We start from the raw sequence: 24670 nt of genomic DNA, 5'->3' as shown, positions 1-24670 counted from the left end.
TTGCCGAAAGGGATTCATACAAAAAAATCTCCAACAAAGATGTCTTTCATATCTGTGGTATTCTAAATTAATCTTCTCCAAAGAGTGTCATACGCTCAAGAAGAGGCTGTCAGAATAATCCCAGGAGGCCCGACCCTCCAAATGGCAAACTCATCTGACAAATGAGTGGGAAACGCTCTGTAATCAAAGACCAATCACATAATTGCTCTATTTTGCCACTAGCTCAACCATCTCCTGTGAGATTAGTTGTTCAGAGGAGAAATTCGATACTCTGGGAAGTTAAACAGATGTTCTGAAAAACAAACTCATCTCCTCAGAACAAGAACACATCATCAAAATAATATGTTCTAATTTAAGAGCGCTGACTCCAGATATGTTTCTCCTTTAAACTCGGGCTAGTTTTTTTTTGTTTCCCTACACAATGAAGGTATTAATGCAGTGTCACGTTTACAGCAAAGTTCTCATTAAGAAAACAGCGAGTCTTGTCGGACTGGCATCACAGAATATCGTCGACTTGATGTTTAACACAGCCGAGGAAAAGCGTGTCGACGCTCGTCTTTATCAGCTTTAACACACCGCATATGCAGAGCACAACACACACACACGGACAGGACCTCACACTGGAATTTGTAACACAGTGTCAGCATGCACAAAAAATGTCCATGGCTCCTCACGGTCCCACACTGTTTAAAGATTCCTAGTCAAGAAGCAATAACTTGAAGGAGAAAGCCGTTTCTCTTCATCCATTTATAGTGAGCAGTTCACTTTAATCTTGGCCACGGCTCAGTCATGACATCAGCTGCTTTAGGCGTGAGAAAACGTTGTTTTATAAGCTGAGGCGAACGGCTCTGAGGGGTTTTTTTCCCCCCTCTTTTGGTGTTTAGTTTAGTGTCACAGAGGCACAAAGGCAAGGGTCTCCTTGCCAGAGAGCCTCTGTATCTGCTGATACTCTGATCAACACTGACAACGTGAGAAATGACACATTTCCGCTGCATAGTTGCGTTTTCACAGGCCCAATCGTCACGGAGCACTTAGGAGAGGAGGAATGAAACATCAGGGGGATTAAAGTTGGAAGGAAGTGGATTCTTTGGAGGGGTCCCATGTCCCCCTCACTGTTGGAGAGTGTAGCCCCTATATTTTATGACACAGTCTCGCATATTGTAGGGCTGGGACTGATTCGTGGTTAGAAAGTGGGTCAGTACAAGCTGGAGGAACTATTGATTGTGTTCAGTGTCTGAGCCAAAAGGAGAATAATGTTCATTCAAATGGAAAACGTGTGCAGGATAAAAGAGCCTCGTAGGACTTGTAAAGAGCCGTATGTGACTGACCCGTGTCCTGAATGTGGAGCTGAAAGCATATAAAGGACAATAACGTACACATTCTTCAGTCTGCAGCTCTGAACATACTGTACACGATGCTCGTACATCACGCGACTGAAATACTGCAGTTTTTAATCAGCATGGCACTCTTCCTGGTTTACTTCCAGGAACATTACGCATTACTATCTCATTGTTGGCCTGTCCTCATACATGCCACATATAAACAGGGCAGATGAAAGTAATTATCTTCGAGCTGTGGCCTGTTCTCTCATATCAGATGGTTAATTAGTCCATTTGCTTTTAGGCCTGCACCATCCAGAGCTGGTGGTCTTTCAACTGGCGGGGAGGCGGAGACCTTGTAAAACTGCTTTTAACTAAACAACATCACTTTCTCCACTCCCTTCAGAGGTTGTTTATAACATGCTGGCTCAGAGCAGCTAGGACCATGAAATACTGTGTATAGTCAATAAACATTTAGCAGGACTATAACACAAGTTAAAAGTTCGACTCTATTGGCTTCAGATACATTTTATACACACTAAAGCATTGTGGCTCTATGGATGGTACCAGACCACTTCTATGTGTTAAGTTGCCACAATATTTTGTTTGATATTCATGGTGCCCTGAGGATAAGTCCTCATGATTGCTGATCCCCTGACAGTAGATCAAAATGTCCTCTGATGTAGTGAAATTTCTCAACATTTTCTAATGTTCTGTGCAAAGATTCGTGGTTTCCAGATGATGTATCCTCATAACTTTAGTGATCCCTTGACTTTTCATCTAGTCCCATCATGAGGTTTTGAGTGAAATGTCTCAACAACAATAAGATGGATTTCCATCCAGTAGTCCTATAGTTTGTGCAATCGTTCATGGTCCCCTGAGGATAAATCATACCATATTTGCTACTTCTAGTGCTAGGGTTGACTTTTTTATTTTTTAGTGAAACATTTCATTGGACGGATTCAGGTTCTCTTTAGGATGAATTTCCATCCAATAGTTGTTGAAATTTTGTGCAGTTATTCGTGGTCATCAGATGATAAACCCTACTACATATGGTAATCCTCTGACTTCTCCTCGAGTGCCATCACGAGGCTGACTTTTTGACTTTTACTGAAATGTTTCAACAACTATCGGATTGATTTCCATAAACTTTTCCACACACATTCATGTTCTCCTCGAGATGAACTGTAATAACTTTGGTGATTAACATAGCGCCACCATCAGCGTCCAATAATTCGGTTTATGACATCACTTTCAGCTATATTTTGTGTATAATAAGCAAATGTTAGCAATGTGTTGAAATGATGATGGTGAACATTATACCTGCTATAGACTCTTACATTAGCAGTAAACAATATATTTGTTTCTAACATGTTTGCAAATTTCCAAACAGCTTAAAATATAATGAAAAGTGATCCATAAACAGCTCTCTCAGGCACAAAAACACCGAAAAGTGATCCATAAACAGCTCTCTCAGGCACAAAAACACCTTGATATACAACTTCATAGTTATTTTTTTATTACAGGGTTATTGTATTACATTGCATCATATTTTGAGGCGTTCCCGTTTTTTTGTGCAATCCCGATATAATGATGATTTGTCGTAAAAATATCTGTGATTTCTGCAGAAATGGCCATGAGTCATGCAGAGTTTTACTGCACATGAAATATGCAATCAAGCGCATTCAGTCTTTTGTCAGATGTTAATCCAGCTCATTGATGTCGAGATCTAAAGGAAAGTTGGAGTTCAAGCAGAAATGTGCTTCACTCCACTGTATGGTCATCAGATATAGGATTAAAAGCTCCCATGTGAATAGCCAATCTGCATAAGTATCATGCGTTTATGTAAACAGAATCAAATCCCCATTAATGTCCACATGTATACACGTCATCGGTACAACATGGGAGCTACGCATGCAGGAAGAGAGAGTGGACTGTGTTCATGTTTCTAAGGGATTGTCTGTAAAACAATGAGCTCAGTCATTTCACCGAACTGCATTTTCTTGCTAAGTCTCATCAAAAGCCTATCGGGAACCTGATCCACATGGTAAACAGTCTGCACTGCAGCAGCTCTGCTTGTGATCATATGGGTATAAATGTTTGCCCCTGTCAGAGCAGGAAGTTTTGAAAGGCTTATTACAGTAAAGTATGTGTGTGTACATGTCTTGTGTAAGATTAGAGGATGATTCTGGTTTATTACAACTTTTATGGGGGGGTTTGTAGCCTTGTCCATCTTTGGTATTATAACGTACTCTACTGGTTAAATGCTAAGATCTGGAAATGTTGCATAATTGTTGAAAATGGGTCAAAATCAGGCAAAGTCAAACAATCCTAGGTTAGGTAAATATGTTTTGCAAGAGAAAACAAAGTTTCCCAAACCAATGTTCTAGTTCTGACTTTATTTTAGTGTTGCTGCTGTGTTCCCTTATCTCGGCAAGTACTTAGAAAAATGCAGTGTTTTTATAAAGACTAGAAAAGGTGGCCAAAACGATAAAAAATAAAACCCATGTTTTAATAAACTGGAGTTATCTTTGAAACCTGCGTAAAACATTCAGATCTTGGATGAATTGTGGGGATTTCGAAGAGGGTAAAGCGTAACGGAACAGTCCTGTTCAAGTATTCCTGCTCTCGCTTACAGCCGGATTGAGCGTGAATGAGGTAGTACAGCAAAAGTAATTGAGAAAATTACAGCGTCTCCAACCACAACCCTCTGTATTTTTCTTGAGGGTCTCTGGTTGTCAGAGGGGGGAGCAGAGGAAGGTCCACAGTTGCTCTTTGGAGCTCCCAGGTTGTTTAAACAGGAGAGAAGGATTGTAATCCAGTGTGACAGGCCTATAGCACCCAGAGGCTCAAACACACACACACGCAGACAAAAAACACACACTTTTTAGCTGGAAGATGGTGTGTGTGCGTGTGTGTCTTCGAGAGGGAAGAGGAGGGGGGGGTCATTGGCAATCCAAAGTGTTGACAGCTACAAGTGCAACCACCAGGAACTAGGAAATACAGACAGATCTGTGGGCTGATACATCTACCTCTACATCTACAGAGGCTGACACTGAGCCTACAAGTATCTCTGCACTCCGTCAGCCCCTCTCCAAGAGGTGGTATCCATGGCGACGGCAGCTGAAAAATGGGGGCTTTGGCCTTGACGACAGCTGGGGCTTACTGCGGACGGATGACATAATTCCTGTCCATCACGACAACCACATGACCCTCAGAAAATGTGTTATCATCTGGCTGCTACGTCGCTGGATTTGTGTCTAATAAACGTTTTTTCTTTGGGCAGATGGGACAAACTGAAACGTCAGTTCAGACGTTTTCTGTGTTATTGTGCGTTTGTCTTTTTTAAAAAGATCAAGGTTTGGACATCACCTTGAATGCAGCTTGTCTTCTCTCAACAAAGCATCTTCACTTGTCCTGTGCTGACCCCCACAGGAGCCGCAGAGTGGAGACCTGCAGCTGTGTGGAAATCAATGTCCAATTGTGAACCAAGAGGCAGAACGAATGGAGAGATGAACCCTCACACCTCCACGGAGGAGGAGACTCACAGAGAAACCTGCTTATTGGAAGTGTTTCAACTAAGAGTGGAACAAAATGACAAGCGGAACGAACACATGCACGAAAAACTCACATGGTTGATGTGCTTGAGTTTGTCTATGATCTGGTTGATGACAGGCTCGGGCAGCTTGTTGCTTCGGGATTCAGAGCCGGGGTGTGATCGCTTCAGGCCGGGTCCAGGAAACCTGAAAGGATAGGGAGAAAAAAATTGAATCAGTTCTTAAATATTTGACCGTTTCACTGAATTTAGAAACCTCAAGGTAAGCCTCATGAGTTGAAGACATGTTGACCGTTGCTCCATCACTTCAAACAAGGTGTTTATCACCACCTAGTGTTGATAATATGAACGGCAGCTCTGCTGGTTTTTAGTTCAGGGGCTGACCTGCAGAGCTGGAAAGCTCATTTGTAACTCAACCCTCAGCAAAGGATTAACCTTTCCCTCACTGAAGACATTACGTCTATAAAGATAAACAGGGAATAGGATTTATAATGTTTCAAGATATTTTTAATAAAAGCTATAAAACACTATATATGTTTAAAAATGTTTCAGCACCAGCCTTCTTCAGGATATGAGCTCAGACTGATGCATTTAACAAGCAGACACCCTCAGAGGAGTTTAACCATTATACAAAGTCTGGCTGATAATTCATTTTAATGCACTTTAAATTGGCCAATTAGTGGCTTTTAATCATATCTAGTGTTAATGAGAGGACATTAGCAGAGATGTACTTTTGTCCTGCGAGGGGTATATTTAGGCACAACCAGCCTTCAGGCAGGTGCTTACATGTTTCTCCGCGCGTAGCTGAGGAAACACGGCTTTGTTGACACCTGTGTATGTTATCAAGAGGAGGAGCTGGTGAGTCTCAAACTTTCCCGCAGGTGTTCCTTCGCTCTTGGCAGTGCCGGGGGTTAACCCCTTCCCACCACAACTTTACGGCTCTAAAGGAGGAGACTGACTCACCCCTGCACGCATGAGACGAACATGTTTAGATGAATCAGAGGCAGGTTTGACAACATATCTCCCTCGGTGCACCATAGGGATGTGAGGTCAGAGCTCAGAGAGCTCAATGTACTTCTGCAACTGTTGTTGGAGTGGTGAAAATGACTCTCAAAGAAAACACACATGAATCTAACAATAACAATTTAGATGTCAAAGATATTATAATAACTGATGAACAGTGGGAGGAAACATTTGAAGCAGGACATAAGGTTAAAGAACAAAATTAGGTATTTTTAACACTCCTATCACCTCAAACTACAGTTCTGGGATGTGTTGGAGTGGTTGCGGACAACTTTACGTACATATCTTGGGATTGCCTAAAGATTTTAGATTCCTGGAAGAACATTCAAGAGAAAATGAAAAATGTTTTGGGTGTTGACTTTATGGGTATGGCTCCTGACGTTATGATAGACAGGAATTTGACCTACTTACTGAGAATTCTGCTTTTAATAGCAAAGAAAACAATTACAGCACAGAAAATCAGAGTCAGGTTACAGTTAAAATCTCTAAGAACTCTAGTCGCCTCATTTTTAGTTGTCTTCTTGCACTTACTGTAGTATAATTGGTCATAAATGTTTGTATCCAATGCTACACATCACTCACGTTTCCTCCTTTCAAGAAGGAGATATTTAATGAAAAGGTGCACAGGCGTACATGATTATATGTTGGGACAAGAGTAACTGCAGAAGCATCTCCTATTGTTAAATCTACACTACTCACAAAAAGTTTGGGATATTCGGCTTTCAGATGAAATTTCAGAGTTCACCTGAAATGCAGTCTAACCTTTACAGCGGTGAACTTAATTTGACCTTCTCTTAACTTTTAAAATGTCCAACTGTTCAGTGTATCGGTACTTATTGAATAACATGTTGTTCTCTAACGAGTATCTGGTCCATGAATCGACCACTAGATGTTCTGGTTCAATGAGAATTTGTATTTAAACTCTCCATCATCATGCTGTTCACATTTTGACATCATGAAACCAAGACGACACCTAACAATCCATCAACTGCAAAGCTTCAAACAGGATGTATTCAGAGGGAAGTTGAGAACTTGTGAACAGCATGAGACGTCGTTGTCTGGCTGTAACTGATGGTCAAGGTCACATTACAAGTTACCGAGAGACATTGACATTTTTTGTTGTGGTATCGCCTCCACCACTGTTGTTAGCTTTTGTTTCAGTTCATTGTTTAAGCTTAAGAAATTACCACCATGCTTCTATTTAAATGCCCTACTTTCGTGATATAATATCACTGTAGCATGAACTTTTACATTTTCTGTCAGTAAAGAAGGAGAAGAAGCTTGAAAAATCCATGTGTGAGTAACGTAACGGTGTGCAAAACATGAGGTCATACTCTGTTCTCGAGTCTGTGACGCACACACACACACACACACTCCAACACACACCTTTCACCTGCCATCTCCATTCATCAGTCTTGCTTCCATCGCTCTCTCCCTGAAGTCAGACTTTTCATTAAACCCAAATTACATTTCCCCAGTTATTTATTCTTCTTATTAGCCATGATCTCACCCTCTCTCCACTGCTAATTATCACATTAATAATAGAGAGAGACGAGTGATCCATTAAGGAGAGAAAAAAGAGGGAATATGGGTCGAGGAAGGAAGGGAGGGAGATTTTGAGCGAGGATAAGGAGCCGAGGCAGGTTAGTGTTTCACGTGATGGATGCCAATCAGACATCATTCAGCACGTTTCACCACCGATCTGCCTCTCACTTTGTTATCTGATTGTTTCTGTGTTATTGTTTGCTGCCACCGGAGCTGATCAGATTAGTTCACTCCACTGATAAACTAATCTAATCGAGCACCAATTACCATGCCATTAGGTCCAGTCTGAATGAGATGCCTCTCACATCAGAATAAACAACAAAAGAGGGAAAGAGGTTCAGGTGTCGAAGGAATACATAATGGAGTCTGACGCTTTTCACGCCTCCAGTCCCATGCTGTACAAACAGTGTGATTGTTTCTGTTAATACACTGTGTGGAATTATTGGGATGGCAGCAGGAGAAACAAACCTTATGTTTTAAAGAAAGCAAAGCCATCTCCAAGGCTACGAACGTGTCCTAACTCATGTCAGAGGAAATACAACACCCTCCCAGCAACACATGTGAAAATGTGTCGTACAGCAGGACTCTGGGGACAGCAATGTTGGACAACTTCGGTACAAGCCTGAAACATCTTAACAACGAGCTGTAAACGTTACACCGGCTTTACATCACCGCGTTAAGCATTGTCAATGTGCACATGTTAACATGCCATTAGCATTCAGCTCAAGGCAAAGCTGTGCAACCTCAACTCAACTCAAAACTCAACTTTTTTGATACCAGGTACTGTTCTCGATTTTATTTCCCACCGCCCCTTCAACGTAGGCGGGATATGACACAAACACACAAACACAAGAACAATGGAGGAAATCGAAGAGAGCGTTCTTTGTGACAGCGAAGAAGACGAACTTTGTTTCGGAAAAAGGCTGAAGGCAGCAGAGATTAGAAAAAAATCCAACATCAGAGGGCAGACGAGGTTGCTCTGTGTCGCATAAGTGTCACTTCTAGTGATGATTGTTGATTCTAGTTTTCACTCCATGTTTAGTTTTGGCTCAGCCTGCTTGGGAAGTCGATTGAGGTGAAACCAAAAACAGTACCAGGTACCCATTAGTATGAGAAATGGGTGACTACCAGCGTTGCAGACCACCTGAGTAGCAGCTTCAAGAGGTATTAGAGTGTGAGCTGCAGCATTTTTTTATACAGCTATCTTTTCTTTCTTCCTTAATTTCAGATATGTGAAAAGATTCACCCGTGGTGATCTCCCGCTATTCCAACAATGGAAAGAAAGGAATAATCTTGACCTCAGAGCTCTGAAGCAAAGACATTTTTTCAAAGGCAGCGAGCTCAAGTGGTCGTTTTTCTGTCTGTATTTTTATTTAAATGGCTGTAGAGATGTCTTCAGTGCCAAGGACGGTGCCAAAGCTGCTTTTTACTCTTACGCAGGCTGGAGCAATGAGTATAGTTTTGTATGAATCATAATAATAAAGCTGCAGACTTTTGTTAGCACTGTACCCTGCTGCTTCATGCTTTGTGGGTGGCCAGCCGTATTGTTAGTTGTTGCCATGATGCAGTGATGTTTCATTTGACCTAATACGCTAAAAGTTTTTACATTTAACTATAGAAAATTCACGATATAACGTCTGTCAAGTGTTTGAAATGTGCACACATGTGTAAGCTGTCATGCACAGGCATGTATCTAGGGCAGCCCCCCTGCTGAATGCATGCACCAGGTACTATCTAGGCCTTTTTGACATGGAAAACCAAAAAAGAGGACTTGAGTCAAGCTGAGCTGAGCTGTACCATACAGTGGAAACATGGCATTAGTCATAATTATCTACATTTTAATGGCTAATTTAACATCTGGCCAGGGATCAATGTATGTCATCCTGACAAATACACATTAATAAAACCCTGCTGTCTTTTGCAGCTTTGTAACTTTTTGAAAATAACAACATCCTCCATCTTTTCTGACGTCCTCGGCTCCCTATTAAATTTCATACAGTCCCTAAATTAAACACTCAGAGTTGACACAGCGTCTTATCTTTTATTATTTATCCAGCGCACGCACAAGTTTACATTGTCATTAGATCTGAAAGAGGAATGGAAATTTAATGTTTGGAGTTGTCACGGCTTCACATCTGTTATCACAGTTATCAGTGTAACGCTCTTTGATGTGGTGAAAAGTGTTGCTGCTCTGATCTTGGCTCCAGGTGGGATGGTAAACACATCTGATAAAAAAAAAAAAAGTACCTCATTTAGTAATGGAGACATTGAGTACCAGAAACCTTGGGTGCTTATCCCACACACACACACAAACACACAATCTAAATTTATCTGCATGAGACAATACGAGAATGAATGCCACATTTCTGTAGATGGTCTTATCTGGGAGGATAATGGAAGATGATCCAGAGCAAATCTCAGAGTGAAAATGTACCCGGAGTGAATTTGCAGGCATATGCCCTCGCAGATGACACAGAGAATTGCTTTGCCGCGAGACATTGTAATCTCTCCATCATTCCGTCTCCTTTCCTGCCTCCCTGTACCTTCCTATCGCACTGTTTGGTCCAGCTTGTAATCATCCCCTCAGGACAGCTTTGCCCTCACGCCAACCTGATGTCTCATCCACAGATTGAGGTTCTTTTCTGTCTGTGTGATAGACTCCCTTTCAGCACAGTGTGAGCAGGCTGTGAATTTATCCCTACGTCCTCCTCCTGGAACAAGAGGTAAAACATTAACCTGCAGCGCTTCTTGTCTGAAATGTGTGCCTCTGCATTGATTAAATTCTACACATAATTTACAAAGCAGGGGAAAAAAAAAGAATGATATCTATAACTATCTAAGCCAAATTGAAACTGGGGGCTGTGTGACGCTCGGTAAAGGAAGAAGTTATGATGTGTGGAAGGCAACGGACAGGGGTGAAGTGAAATATTGCGAAAACCAAATGAGGTTCTGCAGGGTGCACGGGAGATGTTGGATGAAGGAGGAGAGAACGATCGAAACAGCAATTAACTAAGCGAGAAGAAGGTGACAGCATGCCTGACATTAATAACATCCCATAGAGCCAAAGTCAAGATTTACACTCACACTCAGTGGGAGAGAGGGGGGCCCTCGTGTGAAGCTCATCAGCTCTAGGAAAACTTACCCTTCAACTCACCTCTCCTGGATGTGCTACTGGGAATTTAAGAATCAGACCAGACTATTTGTTTGAATGAACATTTGGAGCAACCACTAAATCTGAGCAGGACCCGTCCTGCAAGGGTGTAGGATGTGTTAGACTGCCGACAGCAGGTGCATTGTAAGAGCTGTTATCACAGGCAAATGAGACGCTGATTTACCTGTCTGTCATCTCCTGCCCGTTCCAGCAGAGGGAGTGGTTTGCCGGAGCAGGCTCACGGCTGCACAGCGCCTCCCCAAGACCGCTGTAGAAGGAGCTGAAGCCCCTCAGGTTAGATATGAACTCCCTGAAGTGGGAAAGAAAGGAAACATTCAACAGAGAGAGAGACAACCAATAATAAAAGTTTAGTTAATGTGAATATGACACACACACACACACACACACACACACACACATATCAGCAGGGGAAATAATACAAAGATAAGTTGTCCTGCTGTGAGAAGGATAAGAACAAAGGAATAAATTCAAAGAGGCAGACAGAATAAGAGAGGATATCCAGCTTGCTGACAGTGAAAGCAGGTCGATGAGACCCCCCTTGAGAAAGAGAGAGTAAAAGAGGCAAGAAGAAGCAGTGTCTCTATTCCTAATTGACATTAATCTGGCCATTGTGCTGCCGAGGCCAGCAGCCCCGCTGGGCATTATTACACTGTTCATTTAAGCCTATTATTGCATCAGTGGTGTTAAAAACACTCCAGTGGAGAAAGAGTGAGTGTCACGAGGAAACAGGAGGAAACCTGTCCACAATGTCAGGGACAATATTTGTCTGTCAGACATATATTGCCCCTGTAGTGTTTCTGGAGAGTGGAGTGCTGCTTCATCAGCTGGAAAGGTCTCAGTCTGGATTAAAAGCTCCTGATTTTCCTCACCTGCGGAGGCCGGCCAAAGTCTCATCCGAATCCAGGGATGAGGGCTGCGTGCTGCGGGCTGCAGAGGCAGCTGGAGGAGAACCGACTGAGCGGGAGGCACGCTGAGGTGTGCTTCCACACATCCCGCTCACCTGCAGAGCAAAGAAGGAGGGAAATGAAATCCTTGATTGAGTGAGTGAATTCAGTCCGCCCCCCACCTCCACCTAAACCTCTTCACACCACTTATATGTATCATTGCTCCCACAGCCTGTTTATTCAAACAATTAATAGCAATGACACTGCAGCTGTCAGCGGCAAAGAAACCTGCCGGCCTCAGTCAGCTGAGCCCCTCCGCATATTGTCATCTGTTTGGGTTTGTTTATTTTTGGGAGGCATGAAAGCGGTGGGATTTGCATAACAAACAAGTCATTGTATCCTCTGCCAGACGTTTTCCCCTTGTTCGAATTTGTAATCATAACGCATAAAAAAAAAAAAAAAACGCAAGCGTGAAAATAAGGCCTCTCGTTTTTGCTTCTTCTCTCCACACATAAACGCCATTGTGTTTCCCACGCGGGGAGACATAACAATAATAAATAAGAAGTCTCTCTCTGTCTCTCGGAGATAATAGACCTGGCACATTCTTTTCAGGTGCAATAAAAATGCAAATGGCTGTTAATGTTTAGCTTGTGGTTTAATGATTTGCCGGTGGTTTAATTTCCCCTGAGGATACTGGCCGAGCCTTAATTCTGCCATGTAATGTTAACAGCTAACTGTGCCCAGCTCGCCTTTAAGTGAATAGGCTGGCACCACAGCTGCTGAATACTGATGTGAGCAGATAGAGAAGCACCGGACGTCTTTATCCATGCACACACACACACACTCACACTCACTTAACACACAGATTCATCAGCATAAACTCCCCCGAAATTCATTCATCATTTGATGCAATTATTCATTTGAAACACTTGTTTATTTCATGATGCTGACACACAGAAATGCTGATCGGGGTTAATCAATACAGCCTTGTCATCCAAGGATACAGTGAACACCTCTATACACACACACACACACACACACACACACACACCCCATCCTGATCACAGATGGTTGAGTTCTCCTGCACAGGCGTTCACTAATACCCTGACTAGCCATCTCCACTAATACTCCCCTACAGTGTACTTTGGTAAACTCACACACACACACTCTCTCCTCTCTCTCCTCTCTCTCTCTCACACACACACACACACACACACTTTAGTCCATTGTCTGCCTCCACGTCTTCCTCTCTTGTAATTCTCTCGTTCTCCTGCGCCTGGAGCAAGTGCCGGTGCTTCCACAGGCCATGATTAATGTGATTGGAGCTGGGTTCCTCTTTTTGTTTGTGCATTCCCGGGAAGCCTTAGGGGAGTTGTGGCACAAGGGAAAGACTGATTCAGCACATGGGCCCTCTCTCCTCCTCCGCCACAGCCTCACCCACCCTACCTACTCCCACCGATTGTTTCCGGATTCTTCAAGGAAGGGACTCATTAGTGGAGTATTAATATCACCCAGGGCTGGACTAACAAACCAACAGGAGAGTCTGCAGATAAAGCCTGCCTCAGCGTGAAAGCTGAGAAATATCTGCACACTTTTATCTGCACCGAGCAGCCAGCCTCACCGAGAGGGAGAGGTGCTGACGGCCAGTAACACAACACACACACACGCACACACAGATGTCTACCTCACCGTCCACACACACTTGCACACCTGCGTCTCAGGTTCCATGTGGTGCTGTGCTCATGCAAACACTGCGTAAAGGTAAACTCCAAAACAAATCGATGGCATTTCAGGTGGATTCTCACACATAAATGTATAATTAGGAGCATATACATTCATCTTGACCGCAAGAGGAGTTATTAATGGGCAAACAAGCTTCAGGAGGAAAGATGATATCATCAGTGTTGTAAAGGTGGCAGGGCGCCATGCACAGCTGTAACGACATAATGGAGAATATTTGGTGAGTAATGCTTCTCTTCCAGGGGAGTCCAGGCTCAGGAGAAAGACTGAGTCAGCAATTAGGCCTCCTCTTTCCTCCTCCTCCTTACTTTTGTTTGACAGTATAAAGAATAGAAAGCATGTGAGTGACGTCAACGACAGGTTTCTGAAGAGCTACTTTAAAGCTCTGGCCACCGCCATGTTGTACCAGGCTGTAAACATGTTTATTTCGGCTGTGAAGTTGGACATTTTAACATGGGGACTTATGGAGACTGACTCGTTCTGTAGCCAGCCTCAAGTGGACGTTTTTGGCACTTCACAGTTACTAAGTTGCCGCTTGGTCACAAGTAATAACAGACAGGTATCATGGTTATATCTTAAAATACTTCAGTTTGAAATCAGTTTGATGTAGCGTGAATTGCTTTAAAATTATTATTATCTATGAAGCTGAAATATTCATATAGTTCTGATCGAGCATTTGTTCCTAAACTTTCTTGTCTGATGTAGCCCCACAGTCGAACTCGGCATCAGTAAATGTGTTCAGTTCATGTGATTTTAAAAGTGCATGTCCTGACTATGTTATATATTTATCGTAGAATTCAATATTTAGGTCAGTTTGGTCAAGGTTGCGTTTGTAACACTACCAGTCAGATACAGATTTCTGCTACTAAATAAAGAACGCAGCACTCTAATCAGCAAAAGTCCTGTCAGAAGGAGGCTGTGCTGTAGTGGTCTCAGTGGACGAGTAGCAGTTTCTAAACCACTTCTCAGGAGGGGAAACAAGGACAGACGCATGAGCTGGACTGAGAATTACCAGTGAATGAGTGTGGGGGAGGAAAATAAAAAGTCCTATTTACTGATGAATCCAAGTTTGAGAGTTATGGCAGAGCGTGTAAGGAGATGAACGGGAGAGAGAGAATGATACCGCAGTGTATCAAATCCACAGTGAAACATTGTGGATATGTGATGAGAGAAGGTTCGCTGGTAGTTTGGGAAAGTTCTCAGGAGACCTTGATAACTTACACAGCATTATTTATTGAAGCACGAAGGAGAATAGAGATCAGTGGTACAAGTGAATCACTGTGTGGATGCCAACGCAATTCAGAAGGTCTCTTCCCAGGCGGGGAGTGTTTGTCCTTACAAGACCTAGATTCACTACGTGCCCAAATAAGGTCCCTCTTCACTCGTCTATACATGTGAAGTCTCTGTTGGGTATAGGGTCAAAACAAGACATTATGCTTAAGTCACAGTGTGTCTTACTTCAGGTCACAAACATCATTCAGTTTCAGTCTGACACAGAATCAAGCTAATCTTGACCTTGGGTTCGTCTATGAGACAGACCACAGAGTTCAGCATCATCATCATGGCAGCAGCATCAGTCTAGTCAGCCAAACAGACAAAGAGTAAACAGTTTAACTGCTTTGGAAGAAGCACAGACAGTGATCTGTAGCCTGTGGGGCACCATGGCAGACTTACACAGTGGGAATATTCAAGTCTGGGGGTGTTGACACCTGCAGTACACTGACTACACCCTGATGAAGGAGAAGCAGCACTCCATTCTTCAGTGGCATGCTACACCCTCTGGTGTGCATCGCTGTAGAGAAGGATTCATCTTGCAGCAGGATAATGAGCCCAAACACACCTCAGAGCTTTCCAAGAATTATTGAACCAATGGTCCAATTATAGACCAAGAAGTCCTGTCATGGACTTTCCTCCACATACACCATCACAAGAAGATCTTGTCATGATCAGGCTGGTATAACACGGGTCATTAGGTTTTATAGAAACCTGTGGAGTCCCAGCAGCTCGAGGGCAAAAGTATGAGATGAGATGAGATGAGATGAGATACGATAAGATGCTCTGACTCCGCCTGTGGTCCACAGATGTTTCCTTTGCTGAGTGTTGTTCCTCCTCTCTCTCCCTGCTTTTCTGTCCGTCTTCATCTGTCCACTCTCCTTTGTTTTCCCGTCCACTCTCACAAGTTGAAAGCTGTCCAGAGTTACCAGCAAGTCGATTCAGTTAATTCAGCCACGTCTCTGTGATGCTACACTCCCTCTGTTAGCTCTGTCCATCGGTGTGTACCACCTTTTCTTGACTAGTGGTCTGAGACTTTTTGATCCCATTGTATATACACATGTATTTATTTTTAGATGAATTAGCTACTCCATAGACTTTCTATTTACCACATGACACCTCCAGAGGTATCAGAGAGTAGTCTGGTGAATGCACTCCAAAGACAATGTCCTGGTGCTGCTTTACAACACTTTACCACAAATCTATCAAAGCAATAATTTATCTGATGATTTGTCCATGGAGGCAATAATACATAGAAACAGAAAACACACAAAGAAAAGCACCAAATGTAAAAACATGCATTTACCCCTAGGTGCTAATTTCTTCATCTTTACGCTACACAGGCATTCTCTGTTGTTGAAATGAGCCATATACTGTTGATATAAAGCACTGAAATACACTGATCAAAGCCAGTCAAAACATAAAACACGTACACGGAGTTTCAGGTAACTCAGACTGTTTCAGTCTAATCTTTAAATCTCTCTAATCAGCTCAGCTTAGCACGGCTATTTAATAAATCCACCGGTTCAGAAATCTCAGCTTCACATTAATGAGATCGACAAATCCCCAAACATTTTGGAAATAATAATTTGTTTTTAGAACGAGGTTGGATTAAAAAAGTCGCAGTGCACGGTAAAATTCAGAACACAGAGTTCTCACTAAAACCGATTGGACTAAGCTGTGCAGATCAGATTTAAAGTGAGACATTAGTTATTTGTGCGTCAAGGTTAAAGATGGCTGAGAAAAATGTATTTGACACTTCTCACTCAGTGTTCTGCAATTCCTAAAGCATCCAGAGATGTGAAAAGCTATTAAAGCTTGATGTCTTTTTGATTTCATAGACACTGATGCAGATGAAATTGTTAAGTGCGTGGGTCTTAAGTGGAGGTGCATGATGTTTTCTTCAAAGGCGGATGGAAAATGGGCCTAAAGAATGTGATGGATTCTCTAAGAAGGTGCAAGTGTAGGGCAAAATGTCTGTACTGGAGGAACAATGAGAAAGAAGAAGGCTCTTTAGTTCAAAGAACGATACATGTAACCAAATAATCAATAATTATATAGCCTAAAGTCTATTAGTCCTATAGTCTAAAGTTAGATGAGATCAGATTCAGTGTGCAGTGATGTCTTATTTTACATGAAAAAGCATGAAGAAGACTGCTAGTGAAGATGAGTTCAGTATCTTCAAACAAAACTGCAGTTCCTCAAACGTCCACTTGAGGCTGGCTACAGAACGAGTCAGTCTCCATAAGTCCCCATGTTCAAATGTCCAACTTCACAGCAGAAATAAACATGTTTACAGCCTGGTACAAAAAACAGTTTTGGTCTCTGTAGCTAATTTCCCCGTTCATGACAACTGTACTGAGGGTGAGTTTATATAGAACTCACCTGTTCAGATTATATTAAGGCTTAAAGTTATGCAGGATTAACAGCGTGGCCGCTTTGATTGACAAGTGGGTGCCGTTACAGGTGGCTCGTTTGAGCACCGAGGCTTCATTCAGCCCACCTCAGGTCCAATGATGATCCACGTCTTTGCTGTGGATAACGTCACTGATACGACGACCATTCTTTAAACTGTCAGTGGTTTCAGTGTCTGCATTTTTAATGTGACAAATGAAAATTCAAACCACAGGAATGAAACCTTTTATGAGTTGATTGGGAGGTCTTTTAATGAACAAACTATATTTAGAGCAACAAAACCTGTCAAAAAACACTTTATCTGCATTAAGTCAAATTTTTCAGTTATGCAAATATATCTGTGATTTACATCGTTAAACAAACTGCAGATTGGACCTCTAAATGCCACAGTCTATCTCCTATACTTCAAATTAAACATGATAATAGTAGAATAATAACTTTGTGGATCACAAGGCTTCAGCATGTGGTAGGATGTTATTATACGTGTGGGGCAAACTACTGGTACTCCACGTGACTTTGATAATATAGTGCAGCATTTATAGATATGATTCATTGAATGTGTTTAAAGCACATGTTTAAAACGGATTAATAAGTAATGAAGATGCAGCAGAGATTTAATTAGTGTTCTTGTTTCCTCAGTGAAGCAACAGTTCGGATGTGATTTGATCTGCTCGAGCTATTTTTGTGCCTAAAAAAGGGGGAAGACAACAAAAAAGAGAGAGCTCATGAAAAGTGTGTTATTTACCAAAAGGCACACAGATGGATGAGATGAGATACTACACTTATAATTAATCATCAAACTGTATCAAGTCTGTAACAATACACAACTGCAGTCTCCTCGTGGTCAGATCCATCATATTTCTGTCTCAACCTACTTCCTGTCTTCATTTTAAGCCAAAGGGTCACAGGGTGATGGATGTCTCCTTCACACTCTCCTGTCCTCCTTCCCCTTGGGCTCGCTCTTCACACTCTCAGCTTCATTCTTCTACCCCCCTTTTTTTTTCTCTCTCCCTCACTTTGTCGCCGCTTTCTCTCCCTCTCTTTCTCCTCGGTAACTGGTAAAAATAGAGCTTCATAAATCATGCATCTTCTCTCACAGCAGAGCCGTAAGAATGAGAGGAAAAGAAATAAATGGGGTGGGTTGGGGTGAGGGTGAGTGAAAAAAGAGAGAGAGAAGGATGTTGAGGATGAGATGTAGAGACGGAGGTGGATGACATCAAACTCCAGGAGGGAGGTGGGATGTTGACAGGGGAATAGATTGGAGCTGCGGGGCTCTTGGCTGCCCTCTCCGTCTCTCTGAACATTGGCTGATTCACAGTGGACTTGTACTGGGTAGAGGGAATGACTGTTAACATGCTGGGGAGCGGGGCTGGAGGACGATGAGTGGTCATCTCCCCAGCAGAGTAACACGTTTCAAGTCCAGGGAGAAGCGAAGAGATGTCTCACTCACACCTCGAGGACTCTTTTCCTCAGATACAGTTGATCTGTTTGTCTGAGTAACAGGAGTCTGCACTCACCGGAGGGGAGATAGTGAGAGAACACTGCTGCAGCTCTCACAGTCGCAGGATTTACAGAGCCAATAATATACTTTACATTCCTGCATTTTAAACATGCCGTTATCAATTTATAACCAATATAGACAGAAAATCAGCTGCAGCTTCAAACTATATTTAACATTTCTGTCACGTCAGTCAGACAACTCATGTTTAAAATGACTTTTTGCCATCGACACTCCGACCTCATGACTCCCTGCAGATATAGATGTCGAGGAGCATTGAGCAAAATATGTTAAACCCCCCCTGGAGCCTGCAGGTTGGTGCTGGAGTGGTGTTGAGGTTACAGAACAGGCGGTGATGCTGATGCAGGGAAGCAATGGCATTGACAGAGCGAGAGAGGGAGAGAGATGGGAACATTTTTGCAGATGTGGCAGAAAGGATGTGAACTCTTTCAGAGGTATTACAGCAAATGTAAGACGCTGTAACGTTTTGCCCCGTTCTGTTGTTGAGTTAAAATACGTGGTGTAAAAAGTACTCTGTGTGTGTCAAAGTACAAGTACTCATTTGGAGTTATTACAACACCTGTGAGAGTAAAAAGCCCGTCAGTGCTGGTGATGTTTTACAGAGGGAAAAGCCCCGACCAGAAAAGCAGACACCATTTCCTCTGGTCGAAAGACTCGGGTAAGTTTAAACCATTTTGGCAGCTGAAAGCATATTAAAGAATAACTTTATATTGCAGCTGGTTTTGTGCCTTAAAATACCGAATTACAAAGAGCTAACGTGACCGACTTGACGGCCGGTTGGATGATAGTCTGCAGTGCAGCTCAAGTTCATTATGTGACATTAGAAAAGTAAGCAGGGACTCCAAAATCCAAGTTCTCACTGATTAGATTAGAGATTATTACATTAGGTTTGTATTTATTTGACTTTTACTGTTTTTCTAATCATCAGCTTGAAGGTCTGACTGAGGTTTTTCTGTGTGGAGTTTACATGTTCTCTCCGTGGCTTCGTGGCTTCCTCCCACAGTCCAAAGACATGCATGCATACTTTGTGTCTGCAAATTGCTCATAGGTGTAAATGGTTGTTTGTCTCTATGTGTTAACCCTCCTGATGAACCAGCGACTTATTCAGGGTGTGCCGTGCTTCAATGCCAGGTGAGATCGGCTCCAGTGCCCGTGACCCTGATGAGGATAAGCAGTTACAGGATGTTATTCTAATTTTAAAACCAGATTTTAAAGAGACTCTAAGAATATCTTTGACTTGAGGCAATGTGGCTCAGTGGTGATATCACAAAAAGACACTGTGACAGCAGTGCATGTTGATATCTGACCTCTGGACACTGATTGACTATTTGTGTGATTTGTGTTTGATGTATTTAACGTATGTTTGATCTATTCACATCTGTCACAGCTTCATATATTTGCCACTGTTGGCAGACACTCTCTCCTCCTGTTCATATATGCACATATTTGTTTTCTCTGCCTCATCCACATGTGCACGCTTTCTATTTCCCCCATCGATCGCTCTCTCTCTCTCTGCGTGTCTGTGTCTTGATCTCTTTCTTGCAGAGGAGTCGATGATATGATGCTGCTTGATCTGTCAATACATATTTCAAGCTGTCCGGTCAACAAAGTCGAATATTGACATTTAACCCATATGAGAAGGATGCTCATGAAGGACGGTGGGCTGATGCACATTGACCCATTCAGATAACCCGCAGTCTGTCTTAATGGGGTATAAGATGAATAGGCTGAATGCAACAAATGGACTGCGCCGATTTTCAGAGGGACTGTCTCATTTTTCTGAAAACAAAACCTTATTTCGTATGAATAATTTAAAAGCTTCAGATCACGTGGAAACGCTACACAACATATTGTCTCTAATATATTTTTAAATTCAGTTCAGTTCACCGCGAGAAGACGTCATATTTGCGTTGTCTCTGCACACCAGCACATGGGTACAATCCATCACGCCCTTCATATTATTAAATTTCCTATTGTTCCTGCTCGATACTATGAATTTCTTTCTAACGTTACAACGGTATGAACCCAAAATAAACAGATTTAGGTAGTGTTGGATCAGTAGTAACAGAAAGAATGAGATCACGGACACAAGCAGCCAAAATGAGTTGGGTGGCCAGGCTCAGCTTTAGAGAGCGTAAGAAGCTCAGACATCCAGCGGGAGATCCGAGTAGAGATGCTGCCCCTTCATGTCGAAAGGAGCCAGCTGAGGTGGTTCAGCTATTTGATTAGGATGTTCCCCTCTGTGCCTTCGTCTGGAGGTGTTCCAGGCACATCTAACCCATAGCCCATCTGACCTGGGAATGCCTTGGGATACCCAAAGAGCTGGAACATGTTGCTGGGGAAGGATAAAGGACGGCTGTGGTGCTCTGCTAAACCGGCTGCCACCACGACCCGACCCCGAATAAGCAGAAGGAATTGCATGGATGGATAAATGGATCAAAAATATGCTCCATCATGAGAGCAAGTCTGAATTTAAACGGTAGTAGTAAAGTAGTACCAACAGCTGGAATCAAGTAACTTTCTTTCATACTCTCTCCAAGCAGTCTCCTTTATTTACTCTACTGTATAAATATGAAGTAGTGTCACAGAGCTCTGGGTGCCCGCAGACAGCCACAATAATAATGATTTCTGCACTGAGAGTGAAGATAAATCCACTTTTTTAATCCCAAATGTTTGAAAAATAAACTCTGAGCTCTCTCTTCACTTCAGTACACAGCTCTATGATCAGAGCAGAATCTGATGGTGTTTATTCTTCAAGATGCTCTGGCTCTGCCCATGATGTCTCTTCCCAGGGCTGCCTCAGGCCTCAGCAGCATCTCTGTCCCTCGGCCCAGCTCTGTTCGTCCTCGTGTTGGACAGACCAGAGACTCACTGTCACCTCTTCAGGCACGAGTGGTATTACAAGAAACTGCACCTATAATTTAGCACTCTGATGTCAGAGACGTCTTTGTAGCTGTTAGCTCTTCATGTTCTGTTGATTATGTTAGTTCATGTTTTGAATGTTTTTTACTTGAACTATTCTGGCTCAATCTTACATATTGCCCCTAATTTGCTAAAAGAATGGACGTTGTATCTGTGATGTGTACGGCTCTGGACACACACATCACACATGCCGCTTCCGACGAAGACGTGGATCAAAGGTGGACCTGATGCAGGCTGAATGACGCCATGGTTGCTCAAACAAGCCATCTGTAATGACACTCACCTGTCAGTCAAAGTGGCCACACTGTTAATTATGCATAACTTTAAGCCTTAATATAATTTGAACAGGTGAGTTCTATATAAATTCACCCTCAGTACAGTTGTCATGAACTAGACCACACGAGACCAAAACTGTTTTTTGTACCAGGCTGTAAACATGTTTATTTCTGCTGTGAAGTTGGACATTTGAACATGGGGACTTATGGAGACTGACTCACTTCTGGAGCCAGCCTCAAGTGGACGTTTGAGGAACTGCAGTTTTTGGAACTTCTGCATCGGCTTCACTTCACAGCCACGGATGTTGCCGCTTGGATAACTCATGAAAAAACCCTGCATCAGTCCATTAATGAGGATATTTGAGTTGTTGTCTTGTTTTTTTTTTCTCCTCTGTGAAACAAAATTAGCCTTTAGGGAAACGATGCCTCTGTCCCTTCAATGACACCACAGAGCAAGGAGTGTCTCTGCAAGATTACATTCAAGCGCTCGCACACACACACACACACACACACACACACACGACCTTGTCACAGTGCTGAACAATACACTACCATAGCAGCTTTAATCCCATATACTGGAACCAGAGTCAGAGCCATAAACACAGTGTAAAGTCATCTACAGTGCCTGGAAAACTGCAGTCTTAAATAACCCCACACAGGCCTTTCTTTAATTTTGGATAAGGATCTCTCACACACACATAAACACACATCGATTTCCCCTAAGTCAGCGATTCCTGGATGCAGCCACGCCCTCGCACTGTAGAGTAAGTGAGGTCAACCTGCGAGTTAATAAATGATGGGTTCTGAGTGGAAACCTGGTCACCGCGGGGATTCAAGGAGTGAAAAGTTCAGCAGATTACACCGGAGCGAAAGCACATCCAGCTCTGTAACTCCGGCAGAGAAAGGGGCCTTCATATTTCATGAGCACTTCACCTTCACTTCACATGTAGGCTACGACCAAACCCGACGGTTTTATCGCAGTTGAAACCACCCGTAACGGGTCACCGCTGCTCAGGGGTGAGAGACGAGTTTCAGCGAGATGTGTCGGGAGAATCGGTCTGCAATACAATCTTGTCCTCGCTCCCTTTTGTGGCTATTATTTCTCCCTCCAGATTCAGCTCAGTCCGAGCTACATTCTTGCTCTGAGTGTGTGGAAAGATACATTGTTTGCCTATTGTAACTGTGTCTCGTGTCGTGTATGGCATTTCTTGTTTCAAGGTGATGTTGGAGTGGCTGGATCACTCTCTCCTGAGATTAACTTTAGAAAAATGGGATCTTTATTTCATTTCTTCATGTCCCGGGCTTGAACTGTGACGTAAGCACTGCTATTATAACATCATATCATTCAGCTTCCTCATTCATTTCAAAGAAACCACTGTGTTGGCGCATCGATCCAGCTGGCTCAACTTCACTGCGATCATTTGGCAACTGATTGCTTTGGTCAATCACATACCATACAACCGCACATTCCTGGTAGTTTACTTTGTAACACGAGCAGCGTGAGTGTAAGGTCGTATTAGCTTTCTGTCCAACGAATCTTGCCTGCATCGAGCACTGACAAAAGATCTGATGTAGCTAAAAAAAATAAACTTTGACAAGTTTAAAGTCTAGCGGTACGAAATTGTACTCAACATGGCGATGTCAACCGACGACCTTGCTATTTCCAAACACAAAGCGTCACTATTTCTATTCAGTTAAAGTACATGTGTGGGGGTGAAGAGGGCTGCTGAACTTAACCGCTGCAAAACAGAAAGTAACTTTTTATTTCTCTCGTTAACAGCTTTCTTCTTCTTTGTGTCACTGTTTGGCAGCGTAAATAGCGAGGCCGGACTCAGATTTAAAAGCTGGGTACATGAAATAAACCTTGTCCTTGAATACACCTGGATAGTCTGAGTTTCAGAGACATTTCAGGCTGACTGTGGAGGTCTGATTGTCTGACTGGGGGGCTGCAGTGTGACATCCGTCTTCTAAAAGTTGGATACGGCTCAACTTCTCTCAACTTTTTTTTTTGCTGCCCGCACCGAATAGACACTCCAAATTTGCTGGTCAAAGGAGTAAAGTTTTCACAATACATTTCTCATATTAAACTTTAATACAATACTAGTGTAAAAAAGGTCCGTGATGCTAAACACAAGTTGGAGCATTTGCAATGTTATCCAAAGAAAGACTGTAACTAGGATGGGTTTCATATTTGATTTAAATACATTACCATATTTCTAATTTCATTTTAGTGTTTACTCGCAAACTAGTTTAATCTGCTCACCTTGATTTCCTTCTCTTTTCCACACACACACCGGTTTGCCCCGCCTCTCTTCGTATCAAACAGTAACAGCACTATTTTTAGAAAGTTGCCCTAAAAATAAACACACAAATTGCATTTTGGATTCTTTTCACCCTTGATTGTGTTTTCACAGCAGCAGGTGAGCTGTGTGCAGGAGGAGGGTTGTTTTTAACGATGCAGCCGATCTAAATTTCTTTCTTCTAAATGTGTTCACTGGTTACTGATGCTAAACACTGTGTTTGCATCTTCAACGCGCTAGATGACGTCTCTTTCTTGCTGTGTCGCTGTGTGATCAATAGACCGCAAAGGAAGAGGAGGAGAGCGAGGAGGAGATTGTTCACTAGTTCATCAGTCATGTATGGCGTTGTTCTGATGGTACTTTAACTAACTATGGTACTATCTAATGGAGATTGTAGCGTTTTAAACACACGGTATCAAAAGTATCGATACTTTTGAGAACCTTACGAAGGAGTTTGCCCGTATCATGAGTGTTGAGGTGTGAGGTGATTTTGATGTAGTGGCTTCACCATTGGATTCACCAGTTACTCGGCTCTCAGTTAATGTGAATGAGAAATGTGAGACGGAGAAAGTGTGACCTGACCTTCACTCTACTGTTTATCACCCAGCTGTCCAGACGTGGTGTAGTGTGTAGTTTAGTCTCATCTCCTGGAGCACGCCCACACCAATGCAGCCCCTTTGTATTTTTAATGCAGTGTTATTTACTCTCTGACACTCACTAACTGTGTA

At 42.7% G+C, this 24670-nt stretch overlaps 1 protein-coding gene across 2 annotated transcripts in view; it reads right to left on the bottom strand.

The window, feature by feature from the left end:
- Positions 1 to 24670, bottom strand: part of gpc3 (glypican 3) — a 99700-nt gene that overhangs the window by 12015 nt on the left and 63015 nt on the right. For both annotated transcript variants that reach the window (XM_027286208.1, XM_027286213.1), the window contains exons 4-6: positions 11485 to 11615; positions 10779 to 10904; positions 4951 to 5062 (exon numbers count right to left, since the gene is read on the bottom strand). In XM_027286208.1, coding sequence (XP_027142009.1) covers positions 4951 to 5062; positions 10779 to 10904; positions 11485 to 11615 — 369 coding nt within the window. The remainder of the gene's footprint in view (positions 1 to 4950; positions 5063 to 10778; positions 10905 to 11484; positions 11616 to 24670) is intronic.

Source organism: Larimichthys crocea, chromosome I, assembly GCF_000972845.2.
Source record: "Larimichthys crocea isolate SSNF chromosome I, L_crocea_2.0, whole genome shotgun sequence".
Classification (NCBI taxonomy): Eukaryota; Metazoa; Chordata; class Actinopteri; family Sciaenidae; genus Larimichthys; species Larimichthys crocea.
Note: the sequence above shows the minus strand (reverse complement) of the source record. Positions and strands in the feature narration are given on the sequence as shown.